Source organism: Littorina saxatilis, linkage group LG7 (genome assembly GCF_037325665.1).
Source record: "Littorina saxatilis isolate snail1 linkage group LG7, US_GU_Lsax_2.0, whole genome shotgun sequence".
NCBI classification, from domain to species: domain Eukaryota; kingdom Metazoa; phylum Mollusca; class Gastropoda; order Littorinimorpha; family Littorinidae; genus Littorina; species Littorina saxatilis.
This window is the reverse complement of record NC_090251.1, coordinates 375,359-399,364: the sequence shown is the minus strand read 5'-3', so window position 1 is coordinate 399,364 and position 24,006 is coordinate 375,359. Positions and strand designations below refer to the sequence as shown.

General features: G+C 46.5%; 1 protein-coding gene across 5 annotated transcripts in view; it reads left to right on the top strand.

Annotated features, from left to right (window-relative positions):
* Window positions 1-24,006, top strand: part of LOC138970411 (nck-associated protein 1-like) — a 147,833-nt gene that overhangs the window by 21,520 nt on the left and 102,307 nt on the right. For all 5 annotated transcript variants that reach the window (XM_070342861.1, XM_070342860.1, XM_070342859.1 and 2 more), the window contains 2 exons: window positions 6,580-6,717; window positions 17,205-17,253. In XM_070342861.1, coding sequence (XP_070198962.1) covers window positions 6,580-6,717; window positions 17,205-17,253 — 187 coding nt within the window. The remainder of the gene's footprint in view (window positions 1-6,579; window positions 6,718-17,204; window positions 17,254-24,006) is intronic.

Genomic DNA, 24,006 nt, shown 5'->3' with positions numbered 1-24,006 from the left:
CTTGAGAAATGTGCATACCGAATAATACATGATAAAGAAGGATTCTTTGTGCCCGGCTACGTGCTACAGGTGGAGATGGAAGTTCACCAAAAATTGGGACCATACTAACAAAAATACGGTGGGTGCAATAGTCGCCCCCATTTTTTCAGCAAACGCCACCCAAGGCCGTTTTGGACGGGTAGAAATTCCGTAGTTTCCAAGTCTATGGATAAAGCTCGCGTAAGAAGAATACGTCACGGTCGAAAGTCTTTGACGTCAATTAATGCATCATGACGTCATGCCTCACTGAAGTCTTTCTCTCTCGCGCAGTGTGTGTGTTTGTGTTTATTTTGTGCACATGTGTTAGTGTTACTGTTTGTGTGAGTGTGTGTGTGTGTGTGTGTGTGTGTGTGTGTGCGCACGCGTGCTTGAGTCTGTACTCGTATGTGTGTGGTGTGTGTGTGTATTTGTGTGTGTGTGTGTGTGTGTGTGTGTGTGCGCACGCGTGCATGAGTCTGTACTCGTGTGTGTGTAAATGTGTGTGTGGGTATAAGTGTATGTGTGTGCGTGTATGTGTGTTTGTTTGTAAAGGTATGTATGTCCGTCTGTCCATATGTGCGTATGGGTGTGTGTTTTGTGTGTATGAAGTTTTTTGTGAGAGTGAGTGAGTGCGTGTTAGTGAGTGTGGGTGTGTGTGTGTGTGTTTGAGAGAGAGAGAGTGTGTGTGTGAATGTGTGTGTGCATGAGTTTGTGTGTATGTTTGTGTTTGTACGAGTGTGTATATGTGTTTGTTTGTAAAGGTGTGTGTGTCCGACTGTCTATGTGCGTATTTGTTTGTGCGTATGTACAGTGTGTGTGTGTGTGTGTGTGTGTCTGTTTGTATAAGAGAGAGAGAAAGATAGAGAGAGTGGGTGGGTGTTTGTATGTGTGTGTGTGTGCGTAAGTGTGTGTGTGTGTGTGTTCGTGTGTGTTTGAGAGAGAGAAAGAGAGAGAGAGTAAGAGAGAGGTTTGTCTTTCGCTGGGGTATGCAGTGCCTTGGCGTTGCACATCTACTTAATTTGAATTATAATTTTGTCTGAACCTGCTGAATATATCATTTCAGCTTACACCGTGGCAAGCAATGAGGGCAGCTCGTCGGCGAGGATTAGGACGGTGCTGCGGAGCAAGCTGTCAGCAGCCATTTGTAAAGCTAAGAATTCGAAGTAACTTTTACGTCCTGATATAATATATTATTGTGCCATGTGCCAGGACCTATGGTTGTTTAAATGTATGGACAGACTTTATTTTCTTTTAGATCTGTTTTCTTTTTTTCTCTGTGGTATATTTTTATCTAGTCACGTTCTGTTGTATGTACATCAAATTGTTTCTCTCCTAAAATTGGTTTGTGATTTCTAGTCATGCGTTTATCTAGTCACGTTCTGTTGTATGTACATCAAATTGTTTCTCTCCTATTATTGGTATGAGAGTTCTAGTCATATTTTGTCTGTGGTGTCTTTATGTGATCTCCACCCATGTTCTATGGTATGGAAACTTTGATGAGGGTTATTTTTTTGTGTACTGACATATATTTTTTTCCTTTCTATCTCACCCCCCCCCCCACCCCCCTTCCCCCACCCCCCTTCCCCCACCCCCTTCCCCCCTCTCCCTCCCTCCCCCCACCCCCTCTCCCTCCCCCCCACCCCCTTTTTTCTGTGGCTATTTTTATAAACCTCTGGGGAAGTATATTATTGGTATACTTTTAGTACATTTTTGGTATACCTCTGCAGCAGTACATAATCAGTATACTAATGGTACATTCTTTTTTCTGTGGCAATTTTTCTTAAACCTCTGGGGAAGTATATTATTGGTATACTTTTAGTACATTTTTGGTATACCTCTGCAGCAGTACATAATCAGTATACTAATGGTACATTCTTTTTTCTGTGGCAATTTTTCTTAAACCTCTGGGGAAGTATATTATTGGTATACTTTTAGTACATTTTTGGTATACCTCTGCAGCAGTACATAATCAGTATACTTATAGTACATTCTTTTTTCTGTGGCAATTTTTCTTAAACCTCTAGAGAAGTATATTATTAGTATACTTTTAGTATACTTCTGCAGCAGTACATAATCAGTATACTTATGGTATATTCTTTAACTTCTATGGCAGTATATTATTAGTATGCTTTCAGTATCTGTGAGGTATGTCTCCAAAGCAGCAATTAATCAGTACAGTTGCAGTATATTTGTGGTACATTTGCAGTATGGTTGTGGTATGCTTGCATGCAGGTGTAAAAGTTAATACATATTTTTCTGTAAAGTTGAACACTATTTGTTTTAAATTTGCATTGTGTGTGTGCATATATAGATATAGATATACACATGGATTCATGTGAATGCATTGTTATTTTTCGGATATTAAAAGCTGAAGATTGCCACTGCAAATTGTTTTGACTTTTCTCAGTTTTTCTTATTTACAAATGCTAGCATTTGCCCTAAAACTTTCATGGTGTGCATGTTAACAGCACATATTCAGTATATTTTCAGTACATGTTGATACTTTGAAAAGGGAAGTACGTTTTCAGTACTTGGAGGTATATTTTTGGTATCTTTTCAGCATAGTTTCAGCACGGTTCCAATTTGGTACATTTTCAGTACGTACCTTAAATGTGCTGCAAACGTACCAAAATTGTACCTCCTGCAGTACAAAATAAGTATACTGCATTTGGGTAAGGGTGGTCTTCATCTTCAAAGCTTCATCTTTGGCGAGAAGTGATGTCTGAAGAGGTTGATTTTGTGTGTTTGTGTGTGTGTGTGTGTGTGTGTGTGTGTGTGTGTGTGTGTGTGTGTGTGTGTGTGTGTGTGTGAGAGAGAGAGAGAGAGGGGGGGGGGGAGTTTTGTGCAATAACGCATCCTTTGAATACTTCTATGACAAATGACCAAAATATCGTTTTTCTAGCTAAGGACCCGCTCCTGCCAAGGGTATAGTACCAAGTAAACGCCCACGCCCCACTTTTGGGCAAAACTGGTACATAGGGTGGGTGGGCGTATACAAGGTAGTTAACGGTAATATCATGTTAACCATCAATTTAAAAAAAAAACTCATTCTCGCCTAAAATTAATTTTTTAAATCAATTTTTATATTACAACGTACTCTTTTGCACACGAAGAAAATAAACAAAAACAAACAAAATTCATGACAAAGAATTAAAAAAAAAAGAAAAAAGTAAGGCCTGATGGCGATTCGAACTCGACTCAATCGCGCATCAGGCGAATTCGATAATCGTTCGGCTACGGAATCAGACACCAAATTTTCGCCACTGTAATGCATTAAACAAGACGCAAGCACGCTTTCGCAACACGCCGTTATGATCGAGCATTGGTTGAAATCTTTCGCGAGCAGAAGCTCGTATTTGACCGCAATGCATCGGTGCTTAAATGACACCAATGTGTGTGTCCATGAGGGACATAAATCTACTAACAATATTTGAACAAGATTTATTCCAACTTGACGGTTTTAATGGACAGTGTTGGTGAAGTTACTGACAGGTAGCGACTTTACAGGAGGGGGATGGGTCCTCTAACTTTACAGCTCGGAGACAACCTGGTAAGGACTTACCGGTGTTTCATAAATAACACTTAGCAGTTGGCGGACTTATTGAGTTTTACAGGCCAGTATATGAGTTGCAGCTTTTTCAAGAATAAATCTTGTTCAAATATTGTTTGTAGAGAGGAGCAAGCATGAGGAATCTCCTATTCTAAAAATAACCAATTCTGGTAGCTGCCGACCTTCCGCCAGACACACATTAATACCGGGGGAAAATAAATAATTACTGGGCAGTAAAAATAAATACCGGGCGGTAGTTAAACGACAGTTTGACTTTAAAGGACACAATGTTGCAGCTTTTTCAAGAATACGAGCCCTGGTCTATCTTATCTGGAGTGAGTGTCTTATGACTTAATAATAATAATAATAACGATTACTTATATAGCGCGTAAACCTCGTGGTGACAAGCCCAGAGCGCTTTACACTTACATAATCATAATACAAACAAGGAAAGAGAACTAAATCCGAATAAATTCAAACATGGTCACACACACCCACACACGCACGCACACACGCACACACACACACACACACACACACACACACACGCGCACACACACACACACACACACACACACACACACACACACACACACACACACACACACACACACACATACAATCTTTCTTTCGTCATTGTCAATGTTCAGGTAACCCGCGATGTCATTCCATGTACGCATACGTTATACTAGTACAACACACACAGGCACATACACATCTTCACGAACGCCACACTTTAGTAGATAATACACGTGGCAGCGCCAATGACTCACCGATCATGGGATCTCCTTCAGAGGTCTAACTTAAACATGTGTGTTTTTGAGGGCTGTTCTAAAGGCAGATGGTGACGAAGAATCCCTATTGCTCCGGGGGATTTTCTCCCAGACAAGAGGTCCCTGGTACTTGAAGGATCTCTCAAATCCATTGTTAGTTGATTTTCTGTTTCTTTTTGGTTTACTAAGTACATTGGTATCTGTTGCAGAGCGAAGAGAGGAGAGGTTTGAATATTTTGATAACATCTCAGAGAGATAAGCAGGTCCTGTACCATGAAAGAAAGAGAAACAAATGCATGCAATTTTGTATTGAATACGACTTCTTACAGGCAGCCAGTGAAGAGATCTCAAAACAGGTGTGATGTGGTGTCTTTTAGGGGTCTTTGTGATTAATCTAGCGGAGTTGTTCTGTACTTTCTGCAGTTTTTCAATGAGATAGTCAAAAGAACCAGAAAGAAGGGCATTTCCGTAATCTAGCCTTGAAAGAACGAGAGAGCAAATGAGGGTTTTTGTTGCATTGGAAGAAAGGCAGTGGCGGATGGAGCTAATTTTTCTCAGTTCATAGTAGGCATTTCTACAGACAGTGGAGACTTGTTGTTTGAAGCAGAGAGTTTCGTCGAAGATGACACCGAGGTTTCGTACTTGAGAAGCCAACTGAATATCAGTTCCAGCTATAGAGATTTGGGCAGGAAGGGATGGTTCTGATAGCCTGGTCTATCTAATCTAGCATGAGTGTCTTGTGACTTCATCATACTGATAGCCTGGTCTATCTAAATCTAGAGTGAGTGTCTTATGACTTCATCATTCCATCATACTGATAGCCTGGTCTATCTTATCTAGAGTGAGTGTCTTATGACTTCATCATTCCATCATACTGATAGCCTGGTCTATCTTATCTAGAGTGAGTGTCTTATGACTTCATCATTCCATCATACTGATAGCCTGGTCTATCTTATCTAGAGTGAGTGTCTTATGACTTCATCATTACATCATACTGATAGCCTGGTCTATCTTATCTAGAGTGAGTGTCTAATGACTTCATCATTACATCATACTGATAGCCTGGTCTATCTTATCTAGAGTGTCTTATGACTTCATCATTCCATCATACTGATAGCCTGGTCTATCTTATCTAGAGTGAGTGTCTTATGACTTCATCATTACATCATACTGATAGCCTGGTCTATCTTATCTAGAGTGAGTGTCTTATGACTTCATCATTCCATCATACTGATAGCCTGGTCTATCTTATCTAGAGTGAGTGTCTTATGACTTCATCATTCCATCATACTGATAGCCTGGTCTATCTTATCTAGAGTGAGTGTCTTATGACTTCATCATTACATCATACTGATAGCCTGGTCTATCTTATCTAGAGTGAGTGTCTAATGACTTCATCATTACATCATACTGATAGCCTGGTCTATCTTATCTAGAGTGAGCGTCTTGTGACTTCATCATACTGATAGCCTGGTCTATCTTATCTAGAGTGAGTGTCTTGTGACTTCATCATTCCATCATACTGATAGCCTGGTCTATCTTATCTAGAGTGAGTGTCTTATGACTTCATCATTCCATCATACTGATAGCCTGGTCTATCTTATCTAGAGTGAGTGTCTTACAACTTCATCATTCCATCATACTGATAGCCTGGTCTATCTTATCTAGAGTGAGTGTCTTATGACTTCATCATTCCATCATACTGATAGCCTGGTCTATCTTATCTAGAGTGAGTGTCTTATGACTTCATCATTCCATCATACTGATAGCCTGGTCTATCTTATCTAGAGTGAGTGTCTTATGACTTCATCATTCCATCATACTGATAGCCTGGTCTATCTTATCTAGAGTGAGTGTCTTATGACTTCATCATTCCATCATACTGATAGCCTGGTCTATCTTATCTAGAGTGAGTGTCTTATGACTTCATCATTCCATCATACTGATAGCCTGGTCTATCTTATCTGGAGTGAGTGTCTTATCATTCCATCATACTGATAGCCTGGTCTATCTTATCTAGAGTGAGTGTCTTGTGACTCCATCATACTGATAGCCTGGTCTATCTTATCTGGAGTGAGTGTCTGTAGTTACTGGGTCAGATATAATGGGAACACATGTATAACACAGGTATCATTGAGATGTTTAACACAGGTATCATTGAGATGTTTAACACAGGTATCATTGAGATGTTTAACACAGGTATCATTGAGGTGTTTAACACAGGTATACTGTGTGCAGATACTGGTACCCGCCCTGTTGTCGCTGTGTCAGATCTACCCGGAACACAACCGCACGGCCGACCAGCTGCGTCAGATGCAGGTGTTGAGTGTACTGGCCGAGCCGACCAAGATGTCCAGTGTACCCACCACTGAAGTGGTCAGTGTGTCTGTCTGTCTGTCTCTCTGTCTCTCTGTCCCTCTCTTTGTCTGTCTCTCTCTGTCTCCCTCTGTCCCCCTCTCTGTCTGTCTCTCTTTGTCTCCCTCTCTGTCTGTCTCTCTTTGTCTCCCTCTCTGTCTGTCTCTCTCTGTCTCCCTCTGTCCCTCTCTCTGTCTGTCTCTCTCTGTCTCCCTCTGTCCCTCTCTCTGTCTGTCTATCACTGTCTCCCTCTGTCCCTCTCTCTGTCTGTCTCTCTCTGTCTCCCTCTGTCCCTCTCTTTGTCTGTCTCTGTCTGTCTCCCTCTCTGTCTGTCTCTCTCTGTCTGTCTGTCTCTCTGTCTCTCTCTCTCTCTCTCTCTCTCTCTCTCTCTCTCTCTCTCTCTCTCTCTCTCTCACTCTCTCACTCAAAATCTCCAGGTACAGAACCACATTCCTGTTGTGAACGCTTGCAGATGTTCTGTGATGAAAAATTAAGAAACACGGATGCGTTTGTTATTCCGATAATGGCCATCCATGAAGTTGGCCAGTACATAGCAAGGTTAGAAAATAAAAAATCTTCCGGACTTGATGAAATAAGTAATAAATTATTAAAATTGTCTACTCCTTATATAGTAGAGTCTCTGACTTATGTTTATAATTTATGTATTCAACACAATGATTTTCCAAAAGAATTTAAAAAAGCGAAAGTCATACCTTTGCCAAAGAAAAAAGGTTCTCAAGACTTAAATGATTTTAGACCTATATCTTTGTTATCTGTATTATCTAAGCCTCTTGAAAGGCATGTTCAGAAACATCTGGTTACTTATTTGGAGGACCACAATCTCTTGCATCAACTTCAATCTGGTTTTCGCTCTCAACATTCATGTAACACTGCCCTTGCCAGATTAACTGATTCATGGTACTCATCCATTAATAGGTTAGACATTTCTGGTGATGTTTTCTTGGACCTAAAAAAAGCTTTTGACCTCGTGGATCACGAGATCCTTCTACAGAAATTAAAATGTTATTTGAAAAGTTCTAGCACTGTCGCTTTTTTTTTACTCTTATCTTAAAGAGAGGGTTCAATCTGTATACGTACACGATACGTACTCTTTTCAGGGCACTGTGAAATGTGGAGTGCCACAGGGGTCTGTTTTAGGACCTGTATTATTTTGCATGTATATAAATGACTTGCCCTTGTACCTACAGTCTGAATCTGTTGAGTGCCATATGTTACTACCTTACATGCAGCAGGGAAAAGCCCTGCACAAATTCAAAACAAATTACAACAGAGCCTAAACGATGTTTATGAGTGGTGTTCTGCAAATCGTATGCTTATTAATCCAGTTAAAACAAAGTCTATGATAATCAGCACTCGCCAAAAACATCAACTTTCAGAAATGACTCTGAGTCTGTCCCTAAATGAGCACTCCATTGAGCAAGTAGCTGAGCACCGTTTACTGGGACTTACTGTTGATAATAATCTCAAATGGCAGACTCACATCAATGGAATCTGCAAAAAAATTGCTAAAAACCTGTTTCTTTTGTCAAAGTTACAAAGCATTATTAATCTAGACACAAGAAAACTATTTTACAATGCCCACATAAAACCCCATATTGATTATTGATTAAAGTATGGGACGGGTGTAGTGAAGTTCACTTGAAGAAGCTGAACTCGCTCCAGCGTAGAACTGCTAAACTAGTTCTGCCCAGTCCATCTCTTTCTACAAAGAAAAAGATGAAAAGTATTGGGATGTTAAGCTTAAAAAAGCAGCTTTTGTATAATAAATGTTCATTTATGTATAAAGTCGTCTATAAGGACGCCCCAACATATCTTATACAACTCTTCAAATCATCTCCGTCATATTATTCAAACACTCGAAATAACCTTGCCTTGTCAAGGCCCCGCATCGATTTGTTTAAAACTAGTTTTTCTTATTCTGGTGCGTTCCTTTGGAATTCACTACCTGTAAATATCAAGTCATGTCTGTCATTATCTTCTTTTAAAAGACAGCTCCGAAAGCACCTTTCTAACGACTAAGTCGGTGTACAATTTGTGCGAGTGTGTGTGTGAGGATGTGTGAAAGAGAAAGTGTATAGTATACTTCCATTAACAAGCACACTTTTGAATTTTTATTTTTTTATTTTTTTATACTTTTTCCCACATAATTTTGTTTTATATGATTTATTGTTGTTGATTTTTTGATTTTTCATATTTATTCTTTGTTTCATGTGTGTATTATAGTAGGGACTAGCTGTAAGAAAGGACCATATGGACCTAATGCTATCATCCCTCGGTAATAAAGTTTTCGAGTTCGAGTTCGAGTTATCTGTCTCCCTCTGTCCCTCTCTCTGTCTGTCCCTCTCTGTCCCCCTCTCTGTCTGTCTCTGTCTGTCTCTGTCTGTCTCTCTCTGTCCCTCTCTCTGTCTGTCTCTCTCTGTCCCTCTCTGTCTGTCTCTCTCTGTCTCCCTCTGTCCCCCTCTCTGTCTGTCTCTCTTTGTCTCCCTCTCTGTCTGTCTCTCTGTCTCCCTCTGTCCCCCTCTGTCCCCCTCTCTGTCTCCCTCTCTGTCTGTCTCTCTGTCTCCCTCTGTCCCTCTCTCTGTCTGTCTCCCTCTGTCCCTCTCTGTCTGTCTCTCTCTGTCTCCCTCTGTCCCCCTCTCTGTCTGTCTCTCTTTGTCTCCCTCTCTGTCTGTCTCTCTCTGTCTCCCTCTGTCCCTCTCTTTGTCTGTCTCTCTCTGTCTCCCTCTCTGTCTGTCTCTCTCTGTCTCTCTCTGACTCTCTCTCTCTTTCCCTCTCTGTCTCGCTCTGTCCCCCTCTCTGTCTGTCTCTCTCTGTCTCCCTCTGTCCCCCTCTCTGTCCCCCTCTCTGTCTGTCTCCCCTGTCCCTCTCTCTGTCTGTCTCTCTCTGTCTCCCTCTGTCCCCCTCTCTGTCTGTCTCTCTCTGTCTCCCTCTCTGTCTGTCTCTCTCTGTCTGTCTCTCTGTCCCCCTCTCTGTCTGTCTCTCTCTGTCTCCCTCTGTCCCCCTCTCTGTCTGTCTCTCTTTGTCTCCCTCTCTGTCTGTCTCTCTCTGTCTGTCTCCCTCTGTCCCCCTCTGTCCCCCTCTCTGTCTGTCTCTCTCTGTCCCTCTCTGTCTCTCTCTGTCTGTCTCTCTCTGTCCCCCTCTCTGTCTGTCTCTCTGTCTGTCTCCCTCTGTCCCTCTCTCTGTCTGTCTCTCTCTGTCTCCCTCTGTCCCTCTCTCTGTCTGTCTCTCTCTGTCTCCCTCTGTCCCTCTCTCTGTCTGTCTCTCTCTGTCCCCCTCTCTGTCTGTCTGTCTCTGTCCCCCTCTTTGTCTGTCTCTCTCTGTCTCCCTCTCTGTCCCCCTCTCTGTCTGTCTCTCTCTGTCCCCCTCTCTCTCTGTCTCTCTCTCTCTGTCTCTCCCTCTGTCTGTCTCTCTCTGTCTCCCTCTGTCCCCCTCTCTGTCTGTCTCTCTCTGTCTCCCTCTGTCCCCCTCTCTGTCTGTCTCTCTCTGTCTCCCTCTGTCCCCCTCTCTGTCTGTCTCTCTCTGTCTCCCTCTGTCTCCCTCTCTCTCTGTCTCCCTCTGTCCCTCTCTCTGTCTGTCTCTCTCTGTCTCCCTCCCTGTCTGTCTCTGTCTCCCTCTGTCTCTCTCTGTCTCCCTCTTTGTCTCTCTGTCTGTCTCTCTATCCCCCTCTCTCTGTCTGTCTCTCTCTGTCTCTCTCTCTCTGTCTCTCTCTCTGTCTGTCCCTCTCTGTCTCCCTCTCTGTCTGTCTCTCTCTCTCTGTCTCCCTCTCTTTGTCTGTCTCCCTCTGTCCCCCTCTCTGTCTTTCTCTCTCTGTCTCTCTCTGTCCCCCTCTCTTTGTCTGTCTCTCTCTGTCTGTCTCTCTTTGTCTGTCTCTCTCTGTCTCCCTCTCTGTCTGTCTCTCTCTCTCTGTCTCCCTCTCTTTGTCTGTCTCCCTCTGTCCCCCTCTCTGTCTTTCTCTCTCTGTCTCTCTCTGTCCCCCTCTCTTTGTCTGTCTCTCTCTGTCTGTCTCTCTTTGTCTCTCTCTCTGTCCCCCTCTCTTTGTCTGTCTCTCTCTGTCCCCCTCTCTTTGTCTGTCTCTCTCTGTCTCTCTCTCTTTGTCTGTCTCTCTCTGTCTCTCTCTGTCTCTCTCTGTCTCCCTCTCTCTCTGTCTCTCTCTGTTTCCCTCTCTGTCTGTCCCTCTCTGTCCCCCTCTCTGTCTGTCTCTCTGTCTCCCTCTGTCCCCCTCTCTGTCTGTCTCTCTCTGTCCCTCTCTGTCTGTCTCTCTCTGTCTCCCTCTGTCCCCCTCTCTGTCTGTCTCTCTGTCTCCCTCTGTCCCCCTCTCTGTCTGTCTGTCTCTGTCCCCCTCTCTGTCTGTCTCTCTGTCTCCCTCTGTCCCTCTCTCTGTCTGTCTCTCTTTGTCCCCCTCTGTCCCCCTCTCTGTCTGTCCCTCTGTCCCCCTCTCTGTCTGTCTCTCTCTGTCCCCCTCTCTGTCTGTCTCTCTCTGTCCCCCTCTCTGTCTGTCTCTCTGTCTCCCTCTGTCCCCCTCTCTGTCTGTCTCTCTCTGTCTCCCTCTGTCCCCCTCTCTGTCTGTCCCTCTGTCCCCCTCTCTGTCTGTCCCTCTGTCCCCCTCTCTGTCTGTCCCTCTGTCCCCCTCTCTGTCTGTCTCCCTCTGTCCCCCTCTCTGTCTGTCCCTCTGTCCCCCTCTCTGTCTGTCTCTCTGTCCCCCTCTCTGTCTGTCTCTCTCTGTCTCCCTCTCTGTCTGTCCCTCTGTCCCCCTCTCTGTCTGTCTCTCTGTCCCCCTCTCTGTCTGTCTCTCTGTCTGTCTGTCTCTGTCCCCCTCTCTGTCTGTCCCTCTGTCCCCCTCTCTGTCTGTCCCTCTGTCCCCCTCTCTGTCTGTCCCTCTGTCCCCCTCTCTGTCTGTCTCCCTCTGTCCCCCTCTCTGTCTGTCTCTCTGTCTGTCTGTCTCTGTCCCCCTCTCTGTCTGTCCCTCTTCCCCCTCTCTGTCTGTCCCTGTCTCTTCCCTCTCTCTGTCTGTCCCTGTCTCTTCCCTCTCTCTGTCTGTCCCTGTCTCTTCCCTCTCTCTGTCTGTCCCTGTCTCTTCCCTCTCTCTGTCTGTCCCTCTGTCCCCCTCTCTGTCTGTCTGTCTGTCTCTCTGTCTGTCTGTCCCCCTCTCTGTCTGTCTCTCTGTCCCTCTCTTTGTCTGTCTCTCTCTGTCTCCCTCTCTGTCTGTCTCTCTGTGTGTCCGTCTGTCCCCCTCTCTGTCTGTCCCTCTGTCCCCCTCTCTGTCTGTCTCCCTCTGTCCCCCTCTCTGTCTGTCTCCCTCTGTCCCCCTCTCTGTCTGTCTCCCTCTGTCCCCCTCTCTGTCTGTCCCTCTGTCCCCCTCTCTGTCTGTCTCCCTCTGTCCCCCTCTCTGTCTGTCTCTGTCCCCCTCTCTGTCTGTCCCTCTGTCCCCCTCTCTGTCTGTCTCCCTCTGTCTCCCTCTCTGTCTGTCTCTGTCCCCCTCTCTGTCTGTCCCTCTGTCCCCCTCTCTGTCTGTCCCTCTGTCCCCCTCTCTGTCTGTCTCTCTCTGTCCCCCTCTCTGTCTGTCTCTGTCCCCCTCTCTGTCTGTCCCTCTGTCCCCCTCTCTGTCTGTCCCTCTGTCCCCCTCTCTGTCTGTCCCTCTGTCCCCCTCTCTGTCTGTCTCCCTCTCTGTCTGTCTCTGTCCCCCTCTCTGTCTGTCCCTCTGTCCCCCTCTCTGTCTGTCCCTCTGTCCCCCTCTCTGTCTGTCCCTCTGTCCCCCTCTCTGTCTGTCCCCCTCTCTGTCTGTCTCTGTCCCCCTCTCTGTCTGTCCCTCTGTCCCCCTCTCTGTCTGTCCCTCTGTCCCCCTCTCTGTCTGTCCCTCTGTCCCCCTCTCTGTCTGTCCCTCTGTCTCCCTCTCTGTCTGTCTCTCTGTCTGTCTCCCTCTGTCCCCCTCTCTGTCTGTCCCTGTCTCTTCCCTCTCTCTGTCTGTCCCTGTCTCTTCCCCCTCTCTGTCTGTCCCTCTGTCCCCCTCTCTGTCTGTCTCTCTGTCCCCCTCTCTGTCTGTCTCTCTGTCCCCCTCTCTGTCTGTCTCTCTGTCCCCCTCTCTGTCTGTCTGTCCCTCTGTCCCCCTCTCTGTCTGTCCCTCTGTCCCCCTCTCTGTCTGTCTCTCTGTCCCCCTCTCTGTCTGTCTCTCTGTCCCCCTCTCTGTCTGTCCCTCTGTCCCCCTCTCTGTCTGTCTCCCTCTGTCCCCCTCTCTGTCTGTCCCTCTGTCCCCCTCTCTGTCTGTCTCTCTGTCCCCCTCTCTGTCTGTCTCTCTGTCCCCCTCTCTGTCTGTCCCTCTGTCCCCCTCTCTGTCTGTCCCTCTGTCCCCCTCTCTGTCTGTCTCTCTGTCCCCCTCTCTGTCTGTCTCTCTGTCCCCCTCTCTGTCTGTCCCTCTGTCCCCCTCTCTGTCTGTCTCCCTCTGTCCCCCTCTCTGTCTGTCCCTCTGTCCCCCTCTCTGTCTGTCTCTCTGTCCCCCTCTCTGTCTGTCTCTCTGTCCCCCTCTCTGTCTGTCCCTCTGTCCCCCTCTCTGTCTGTCCCTCTGTCCCCCTCTCTGTCTGTCTCCCTCTGTCCCCCTCTCTGTCTGTCTCTCTGTCCCCCTCTCTGTCTGTCTCTCTGTCCCCCTCTCTCTCTGTCTCCCTCTGTCCCCCTCTCTGTCTGTCTCTCTCTGTCCCCCTCTCTGTCTGTCTCTCTGTCTCCCTCTCTGTCTGTCTCTCTGTCCCCCTCTCTGTCTGTCTGTCCCTCTGTCTGTCTCTCTGTCTGTCTCTCTGTCTCTCTGTCTCTCTGTCCCCCTCTCTGTCTGTCTCTCTGTCCCCCTCTCTGTCTGTCTGTCCCTCTGTCCCCCTCTCTGTCTGTCTCTCTGTCTGTCTGTCCCTCTGTCCCCCTCTCTGTCTGTCTCTCTGTCCCCCTCTCTGTCTGTCTCTCTGTCCCCCTCTCTGTCTGTCTGTCCCTCTGTCCCCCTCTCTGTCTGTCTCTCTGTCTGTCTGTCCCTCTGTCCCCCTCTCTGTCTGTCCCTCTGTCCCCCTCTCTGTCTGTCTCTCTGTCCCCCTCTCTGTCTGTCTGTCCCTCTGTCCCCCTCTCTGTCTGTCTGTCCCTCTGTCCCCCTCTCTGTCTGTCTCTCTGTCCCCCTCTCTGTCTGTCTCTCTGTCCCCCTCTCTGTCTGTCTGTCCCTCTGTCCCCCTCTCTGTCTGTCTCTCTGTCCCCCTCTCTGTCTGTCTGTCCCTCTGTCCCCCTCTCTGTCTGTCTCTCTGTCCCCCTCTCTGTCTGTCTGTCCCTCTGTCCCCCTCTCTGTCTGTCCCTCTGTCTGTCTCTCTGTCCCCCTCTCTGTCTGTCCCTCTGTCCCCCTCTCTGTCTGTCTCTCTCTGTCCCCCTCTCTGTCTGTCTGTCCCTCTGTCCCCCTCTCTGTCTGTCTGTCCCTCTGTCCCCCTCTCTGTCTGTCTCTCTATCCCCCTCTCTCTGTCTTTCTCTCTGTCCCCTTCTGTCTTTCTCTCTGTCCCCTTCTGTCTTTCTCTCTGTCTCCTTCTGTCTTTCTCTCTGTCCCCTTCTGTCTTTCTCTCTGTCCCCTTCTGTCTTTCTCTCTGTCCCCTTCTGTCTTTCTCTCTGTCCCCTTCTGTCTGTCTGTCCCTCTGTCCCCCTCTCTGTCTGTCCCTCTGTCCCCCTCTCTGTCTGTCCCTCTGTCCCCCTCTCTGTCTGTCTGTCCCTCTGTCCCCCTCTCTGTCTGTCTCTCTCTGTCCCCCTCTCTGTCTGTCCCTCTGTCCCCCTCTCTGTCTGTCTCCCTCTGTCCCCCTCTCTGTCTGTCTCTCTGTCCCCCTCTCTGTCTGTCTCTCTGTCCCCCTCTCTGTCTGTCTCCCTCTGTCCCCCTCTCTGTCTGTCTCTCTGTCCCCCTCTCTGTCTGTCTCTCTGTCCCCCTCTCTGTCTGTCTCTCTGTCCCCCTCTCTGTCTGTCTCCCTCTGTCCCCCTCTCTGTCTGTCTCCCTCTGTCCCCCTCTCTGTCTGTCTCCCTCTGTCCCCCTCTCTGTCTGTCTCCCTCTGTCCCCCTCTCTGTCTGTCTTTCTGTCCCCCTCTCTGTCTGTCTCTCTGTCCCCCTCTCTGTCTGTCTCCCTCTGTCCCCCTCTCTGTCTGTCTCTCTGTCCCCCTCTCTGTCTGTCTCTCTGTCCCCCTCTCTGTCTGTCTCTCTGTCCCCCTCTCTGTCTGTCTCCCTCTGTCCCCCTCTCTGTCTGTCTCCCTCTGTCCCCCTCTCTGTCTGTCTCCCTCTGTCCCCCTCTCTGTCTGTCTCTCTGTCCCCCTCTCTGTCTGTCTCCCTCTGTCCCCCTCTCTGTCTGTCTCCCTCTGTCCCCCTCTCTGTCTGTCTCTCTGTCCCCCTCTCTGTCTGTCTCCCTCTGTCCCCCTCTCTGTCTGTCTCCCTCTGTCCCCCTCTCTGCCTGTCTCTCTGTCCCCCTCTCTGTCTGTCTCCCTCTGTCCCCCTCTCTGTCTGTCTCTCTGTCCCCCTCTCTGTCTGTCTCTCTGTCCCCCTCTCTGTCTGTCTACCTCTGTCCCCCTCTCTGTCTGTCTGTCTGTCTCCCTCTGTCCCCCTCTCTGTCTGTCTCTCTGTCCCCCTCTCTGTCTGTCTCTCTGTCTGTCTGTCTCTGTCCCCCTCTCTGTCTGTCCCTCTGTCCCCCTCTCTGTCTGTCCCTCTGTCCCCCTCTCTGTCTGTCCCTCTGTCCCCCTCTCTGTCTGTCTCCCTCTGTCCCCCTCTCTGTCTGTCTCTCTGTCCCCCTCTCTGTCTGTCTCTCTGTCCCCCTCTCTGTCTGTCTGTCCCTCTGTCCCCTTCTGTCTTTCTCTCTGTCCCCTTCTCTGTCTGTCTGTCCCTCTGTCCCCCTCTCTGTCTGTCCCTCTGTCCCCCTCTCTGTCTGTCTCTCTGTCCCCCTCTCTGTCTGTCTGTCCCTCTGTCCCCCTCTCTGTCTGTCCCTCTGTCCCCCTCTCTGTCTGTCTGTCCCTCTGTCCCCCTCTCTGTCTGTCTCTCTGTCCCCCTCTCTGTCTGTCTCTCTGTCCCCCTCTCTGTCTGTCTGTCCCTCTGTCCCCCTCTCTGTCTGTCTCTCTGTCCCCCTCTCTGTCTGTCTCTCTGTCCCCCTCTCTGTCTGTCTCTCTGTCCCCCTCTCTGTCTGTCTCTCTGTCTGTCTGTCTCTGTCCCCCTCTCTGTCTGTCTCTCTGTCTGTCTGTCTCTGTCCCCCTCTCTGTCTGTCTCTCTGTCTGTCTGTCTCTGTCCCCCTCTCTGTCTGTCTCTCTGTCCCCCTCTCTGTCTGTCTCTGTCCCCCTCTCTGTCTGTCCCTCTGTCCCCCTCTCTGTCTGTCCCTCTGTCCCCCTCTCTGTCTGTCTCCCTCTGTCCCCCTCTCTGTCTGTCTCTCTGTCCCCCTCTCTGTCTGTCTCTCTGTCTGTCTGTCTCTGTCCCCCTCTCTGTCTGTCCCTCTGTCCCCCTCTCTGTCTGTCCCTCTGTCCCCCTCTCTGTCTGTCCCTCTGTCCCCCTCTCTGTCTGTCCCTCTGTCCCCCTCTCTGTCTGTCCCTCTGTCCCCCTCTCTGTCTGTCTCCCTCTGTCCCCCTCTCTGTCTGTCTCCCTCTGTCCCCCTCTCTGTCTGTCCCTCTGTCCCCCTCTCTGTCTGTCTCCCTCTGTCTCCCTCTCTGTCTGTCTCTCTGTCTGTCTCCCTCTGTCCCCCTCTCTGTCTGTCCCTCTGTCCCCCTCTCTGTCTGTCTCTCTCTGTCTCCCTCTCTGTCTGTCTCCCTCTGTCCCCCTCTCTGTCTGTCCCTCTGTCCCCCTCTCTGTCTGTCCCTCTGTCCCCCTCTCTGTCTGTCTGTCTCTGTCCCCCTCTCTGTCTGTCTCTCTGTCCCCCTCTCTGTCTGTCTCTCTCTGTCTCCCTCTCTGTCTGTCTCCCTCTGTCCCCCTCTCTGTCTGTCTGTCTCTGTCCCCCTCTCTGTCTGTCTCTCTGTCCCCCTCTCTGTCTGTCTCTCTCTGTCTCCCTCTCTGTCTGTCTCTCTCTGTCCCCCTCTCTGTCTGTCTCTCTCTGTCCCCCTCTCTGTCTGGAGCCTCCAAACTGACAAACTAGCTATTTGAAGCTGGAGCCTCCAAACTGACAAACTAGCTATTTGAAGCTGGAGCCTCCAAACTGACAAACTAGCTATTTGAAGCTGGAGCCTCCAAACTGACAAACTAGCTATTTGAAGCTGGAGCCTCCAAACTGACAAACTAGCTATTTGAAGCTGGAGCCTCCAAACTGACAAACTAGCTATTTGAGAGTTGCACTCGTTTAGCTTTGAGCTGCGCTTGAAAAGGTTGGCAGCTGATTTACCATACATTTGTGTTGCTGGTCATGTTCATCATTTGGTCGTTTCAGATCCAGTGTGAATACCTGTCATTTGGTATCGTTTCAGATCCAGTGTGAATACCTGTCATTTGGTCGTTTCAGATCCAGTGTGAATACCTGTCATTTGGTATCGTTTCAGATCCAGTGTGAATACCTGTCTATGAACACGATGGAACGATGGATCATCTGTAAGTTGCTTCTCCTTAAAGACTGTGTTTCCTATTGTTCTGTGTGAATACCTGTCTATGAACACTATGGAACGATGGATCATCTGTAAGTTGCTTCTCCTTAAAGACTGTGTTTCCTATTGTTCTGTGTGAATACCTGTCTATGAACACTATGGAACGATGGATCATCTGTAAGTTGCTTCTCCTTAAAGACTGTGTTTCCTATTGTTCTGTGTGAATACCTGTCTATGAACACTATGGAACGATGGATCATCTGTAAGTTGCTTCTCCTTAAAGACTGTGTTTCCTATTCTGTGTGAATACCTGTCTGTGAACACTATGGAACGATGGATCATCTGTAAGTTGCTTCTCCTTAAAGACTGTGTTTCCTATTGTTCTGTGTGAATACCTGTCTGTGAACACTATGGAACGATGGATCATCTGTAAGTTGCTTCTCCTTAACACTGTGTTTCCTATTGTTCTGTGTGAAGATTGTATACAATCATGTCAAATCTACTTGCTTCAGTGAAGATCTGTTGTTTATGCCCTTACAGTCCTTTATGGTGCCACAGGGCATTGACTGAGGGTAAAACCACTGCACATCAAGTGAAAGTCCTTTATGGTGCCATGGGGCATTGAGTGTAAAATTACTGCATATCAAATAGGGCGGGGATGTAGCTCAGTTGGTAGCGCGCTGGATTTGTATTCAGTTGGCCGCTGTCAGCGTGAGTTCGTCCCCACGTTCGGCGAGAGATTTATTACTCAGAGTCAACTTTCTGTGCAGACTCTCCTTGGTGTCCGAACACCCCCGTGTGTACACGCAAGCACAAGACCAAGTGCGCACGAAAAAGATCCTGTAATCCATGTCAGAGTTTGGTGGGTTATAGAAACAAGAAAATACCCAGCATGCTTCCTCCGAAAGCGGCGTATGGCTGCCTAAATGGCGGGGTAAAAACGGTCATACACGTAAAAGCCGTGGGAGTTTCAGCCCATGAACGAACAAACAAACAAACTGCATATCAAATGAAAGTCCTTTATGGTGCCATTGAGTGTAAAATCACTGCTTATCAAATGAAAGTCCTTTATGGTGCCATTGAGGGTAAAACCACTGCACATCAAGTGAAAGTTCTTTATGGTGCCATGGGGCATTGAGTGTAAAATCACTGCACATCAAGTGAAAGTCCTTTATGGTGCCATGAGGCATTGAGTGTAAAATCACTACACATCAAGTGAAAGTCCTTTATGGTGCCATGAGGCATTGAGTGTAAAATCACTGCACATCAAGTGAAAGTCCTTTATGGTGCCATGAGGCATTGAGTGTAAAATCACTGCACATCAAGTGAAAGTCCTTTATGGTGCCATGGGGCATTGAGTGTAAAACTACTGCACATCAAGTGAAAGTCCTTTATGGTGCCATGGGGCATTGAGTGTAAAATCACTACACATCAAGTGAAAGTCCTTTATGGTGCCATGGGCCATTGAGTGTAAAATCACTGCACATCAAGTGAAAGTCCTTTATGGTGCCATGGGGCATTGAGTGTAAAACCACCGCACATCAAATGAAAGTCCTTTATGGTGCCACGGGGCATTGAGTGTAAAACCACTGCACATCAATTGAAAGTCCTTTATGGTGCCATGGGGCATTGAGTGTAAAACCACCGCACATCAAATGAAAGTCCTTTATGGTGCCACGGGGCATTGAGTGTAAAACCACTGCACATCAATTGAAAGTCCTTTATGGTGCCATGGTGCCATTGAGTGTAAAACCACTGCACATCAAATGAAAGTCCTTTATGGTGCCACGGGGCATTGAGTGTAAAATCACTGCACATCAAGTGAAAGTCCTTTATGGTGCCATGGGGCATTGAGTGTAAAACTACTGCACATCAAGTGAAAGTCCTTCATGGTGCCATGGGGCATTGAGTGTAAAACCACTGCACATCAAGTGAAAGTCCTTTATGGTGCCACGGGGCATTGAGTGTAAAATCACTGCACATCAAATGAAAGTCCTTTATGGTGCCATGGGGCATTGAGTGTAAAACCACCGCACATCAAATGAAAGTCCTTTATGGTGCCACGGGGCATTGAGTGTAAAACCACTGCACATCAATTGAAAGTCCTTTATGGTGCCATTGAGTGTAAAATAACTGCACATCAAGTGAAAGTCCTTCATGGTGCCATGGGGCATTGAGTGTAAAACCACTGCACATCAAGTGAAAGTCCTTTATGGTGCCATGGGGCATTGAGTGTAAAACTACTGCACATCAAGTGAAAGTCCTTTATGGTGCCATGGGGCATTGAGTGTAAAACCACCGCACATCAAATGAAAGTCCTTTATGGTGCCATGGGGCATTGAGTGTAAAACCACTGCACATCAAGTGAAAGTCCTTCATGGTGCCATGGGGCATTGAGTGTAAAATCACTGCACATCAAGTGAAAGTCCTTTATGGTGCCACGGGGCATTGAGTGTAAAATCACTGCACATCAAATGAAAGTCCTTTATGGTGCCACGGGGCATTGAGTGTAAAATCACTGCACATCAAATGAAAGTCCTTTATGGTGCCACGGGGCATTGAGTGTAAAATCACTGCACATCAAATGAAAGTCCTTTATGGTGCCACGGGGCATTGAGTGTAAAATCACTGCACATCAAGTGAAAGTCCTTTATGGTGCCACGGGGCATTGAGTGTAAAATCACTGCACATCAAATGAAAGTCCTTTATGGTGCCATGGGGCATTGAGTGTAAAACCACTGCACATCAAGTGAAAGTCCTTCATGGTGCCATGGGGCATTGAGTGTAAAATCACTGCACATCAAGTGAAAGTCCTTTATGGTGCCACGGGGCATTGAGTGTAAAATCACTGCACATCAAATGAAAGTCCTTTATGGTGCCATGGGGCATTGAGTGTAAAACCACCGCACATCAAATGAAAGTCCTTTATGGTGCCACGGGGCATTGAGTGTAAAACCACTGCACATCAATTGAAAGTCCTTTATGGTGCCATTGAGTGTAAAATAACTGCACATCAAGTGAAAGTCCTTTATTGTGCCATGGGGCATTGAGTGTAAAACCACTGCACATCAAGTGAAAGTCCTTTATGGTGCCATGGGGCATTGAGTGTAAAATCACTGCACATCAAGTGAAAGTCCTTTATGGTGCCATGGGGCATTGAGTGTAAAACCACTGCACATCAAATGAAAGTCTTTTATTGTGCCATGGGGCATTGAGTGTAAAACCACTGCACATCAAGTGAAAGTCCTTCATGGTGCCATGGGGCATTGAGTGTAAAACCACTGCACATCAAATGAAAGTCCTTTATGGTGCCATGGGGCATTGAGTGTAAAATCACTACACATCAATTGAAAGTCCTTCATGGTGCCACGGGGCATTGAGTGTAAAACCACTGCACATCAAATGAAAGTCTTTTATTGTGCCATTAAGTGTAAAATCACTGCACATCAAGTGAAAGTCCTTCATGGTGCCACAGGGCATTGACTGAGGGTAAAACCACTGCATATCAAATGAAAGTCCTTTATGGTGCCATTGAGTGTAAAATCACTGCTTATCAAATGAAAGTCCTTTATGGTGCCATTGAGTGTAAAACCACTGCACATCAAGTGAAAGTCCGTTATGGTGCCATGGTGCCATTGAGTGTAAAATCACTGCTTATCAAATGAAAGTCCTTTATGGTGCCATTGAGTGTAAAATCACTGCTTATCAAATGAAAGTCCTTTATGGTGCCATTGAGTGTAAAATCACTGCTTATCAAATGAAAGTCCTTTATGGTGCCACGGGGCATTGAGTGTAAAACCACTGCACATCAAATGAAAGTCTTTTATTGTGCCATTAAGTGTAAAATCACTGCACATCAAGTGAAAGTCCTTTATGGTGCCACGGGGCATTGAGGGTAAAACCACTGCACATCAAATGAAAGTCCTTTATGGTGCCATTGAGTGTAAAACCACTGCACATCAAGTGAAAGTCCGTTATGGTGCCATGGTGCCATTGAGTGTAAAACCACTGCACATCAAATGAAAGTCCTTCATGGTGCCATGGGGCATTGAGTGTAAAATCACTGCACATCAAATGAAAGTCCTTTATGGTGCCATGGGGCATTGAGTGTAAAATCACTACACATCAAATGAAAGTCCTTTATGGTGCCATTGAGTGTAAAATAACTGCACATCAAATGAAAGTCCTTTATGGTGCCATGGGGCATTGAGTGTAAAACTACTGCACATCAAGTGAAAGTCCTTTATGGTGCCATGGGGCATTGAGTGTAAAATCACTGCACATCAAGTGAAAGTCCTTTATGGTGCCATGGGGCATTGAGTGTAAAATTACTGCACATCAAGTGAAAGTCCTTTATGGTGCCATGAGGCATTGAGTGTAAAATCACTGCACATCAAGTGAAAGTCCTTTATGGTGCCATGGGGCATTGAGTGTAAAATCACTGCACATCAAGTGAAAGTCCTTTATGGTGCCATGGGGCATTGAGTGTAAAATCACTGCACATCAAGTGAAAGTCCTTTATGGTGCCATGGGGCATTGAGTGTAAAATCACTGCACATCAAGTGAAAGTCCTTTATGGTGCCATGGTGCATTGAGTGTAAAACCACTGCACATCAAGTGAAAGTCCTTATTGTGCCACGGGGCATTGAGTGTAAAACCACTCCACATCAAGTGAAAGTCCTTTATGGTGCCATTGAGTGTAAAACCACTGCACATCAATTGAAAGTCCTTTATGGTGCCATTGAGTGTAAAATAACTGCACATCAAGTGAAAGTCCTTTATGGTGCCATGGGCCATTGAGTGTAAAATCACTGCACATCAAGTGAAAGTCCTTTATGGTGCCATTGAGTGTAAAATAACTGCACATCAAGTGAAAGATGCACTGGCTCCAGTTGGTAGAACGTTGTGATATAAAAACATATGTTTCTTGTTGGTGCATGAAGAAGATAACAGTAACAATGAACAAGTCGCGTAAGGCGAAATAACAACATTTAGTCAAGCTGTCGAACTCACAGAATGAAACTGAACGCAATGCTTTTTTCACCAAGACCACATACTTGTAGTTTTGTCAGTCCACCGCTCGTGGCAAAGGCAGTGAAATCGACAAGCAGAATAGTGCGGTAGTGGTTGCGCTGAGCAGGATAACACGCTTTTCCGTATGTCTATTCTTTTTAGCTTACTGAGTTTGTTTTTAATCCAAACATATCATATCTATATGTTTTTTGAATCAGGGACCGACAAGGAATAAGATGAAATTGTTTTTAAATCGATTTCGGAAAATTAATTTTAATGGTAATTTTTATATTTTTAATTTTCAGAGCTTGTTTGTAATCCAAATATAACATATGTATATGTTTTTGGAATCAGAAAATGACGAAGAATAAGATGAAATAGTTCTTGGATCGTTTAACCCCTTGACTGCCTTATGACGGGTATACCTGTCATGCGCTTGTGCAGCCGCAGCGCCTTAGGACCGGTTTACCCGTCTTCTCCGTTCAGGAATTTTCCAGAAATGCTACGTCACTGCTGACACACAAATAGCAGCCAATGGCTTGGAAGGATACTTCATTCTCATGAATAAACATAAATGGTGATGCGGTTTTGCGTCTGAAGGCTATTTTCCGCCTTGGCGACAGGGTAGGGGAGAAGAAATCTCGACTCGTCAAAATGGCTAACGGTGACAGTCGACCGGGCCCTAGTAGGGAAAAACAAAGCCGGACTGACGCTACAGGCGGTGCAAATGATTATGGATACTGACAGGGGGAGGGGGAGATCTTTTTTCGGACAATTTGTTGGAAACAGGTAGATGACAGTGATTATAATCCTTTCTTGGAGCAAGCAAAACAGCCACCTGTGTTTGATCCACAGGCATTGGAAGATGCGCCGGGCTGATTTTTCAAAAGTTCATATTTAAACATCATTTTAAGCCAAACTAATTATTATTTCCATGATTAGACACTAAAAACAGATTCGTGGTTTAAATTCCTTTAAAAATAACATAGGTTTTACTTACCTACCTACTGCCAGTTTGGAGCTTGAATTTTTTGTGAATTATTACACCCCGAACTCCAATATTCCCTGGCAGTCAGGAATGCACATACGCAAGTTTTGATTGGCAGCGAAAGGGTTAATAAAAAAAATAATTTTAATTACAAGTTTCCGATTTTTAATGACCAAACTCATTCATTAGTTTTTAAGCAAGCTAAAATGCAATACCAAAGTCCGGCCTTCGTCAAAGATTGCTTTGCCAAAATTTCAATAAATTTGATTGAAAAATGAGGGTGTGACAGTGCCACCTCAACTTTTACAAAAAGCCGGATATGACGTCATCAAAGGTATTTATTGAAAAAATGAAAAAAAAGTCCGGGGATATCATTCCCAGGAACTCTCATGTCAAAGTTACTCACACACACACACACACACACACACATACACCACGACCCTCGTCTCGATTCCCCCTCTATGTTAAAACAAATGTAAAAATGTACTCACCAGAGAGAAAAAAAATCAATCATCGTGGACAGACGATAAAAGGGGACAGACGATAAAAGGAGACAGACAATAAAAGGGGACAGACGATAAAAGGGGACAGACGATAAAAGGAGACAGACAATAAAAGGGGACAGACGATAAAAGGAGACAGACAATAAAAGGGGACAGACGATAAAAGGGGACAGACAGACGATAAAAGGGGACAGACGATAAAAGGGGACAGAGGACAAAAGGGGACAGACGATAAAAGGGGACAGACGATAAAAGG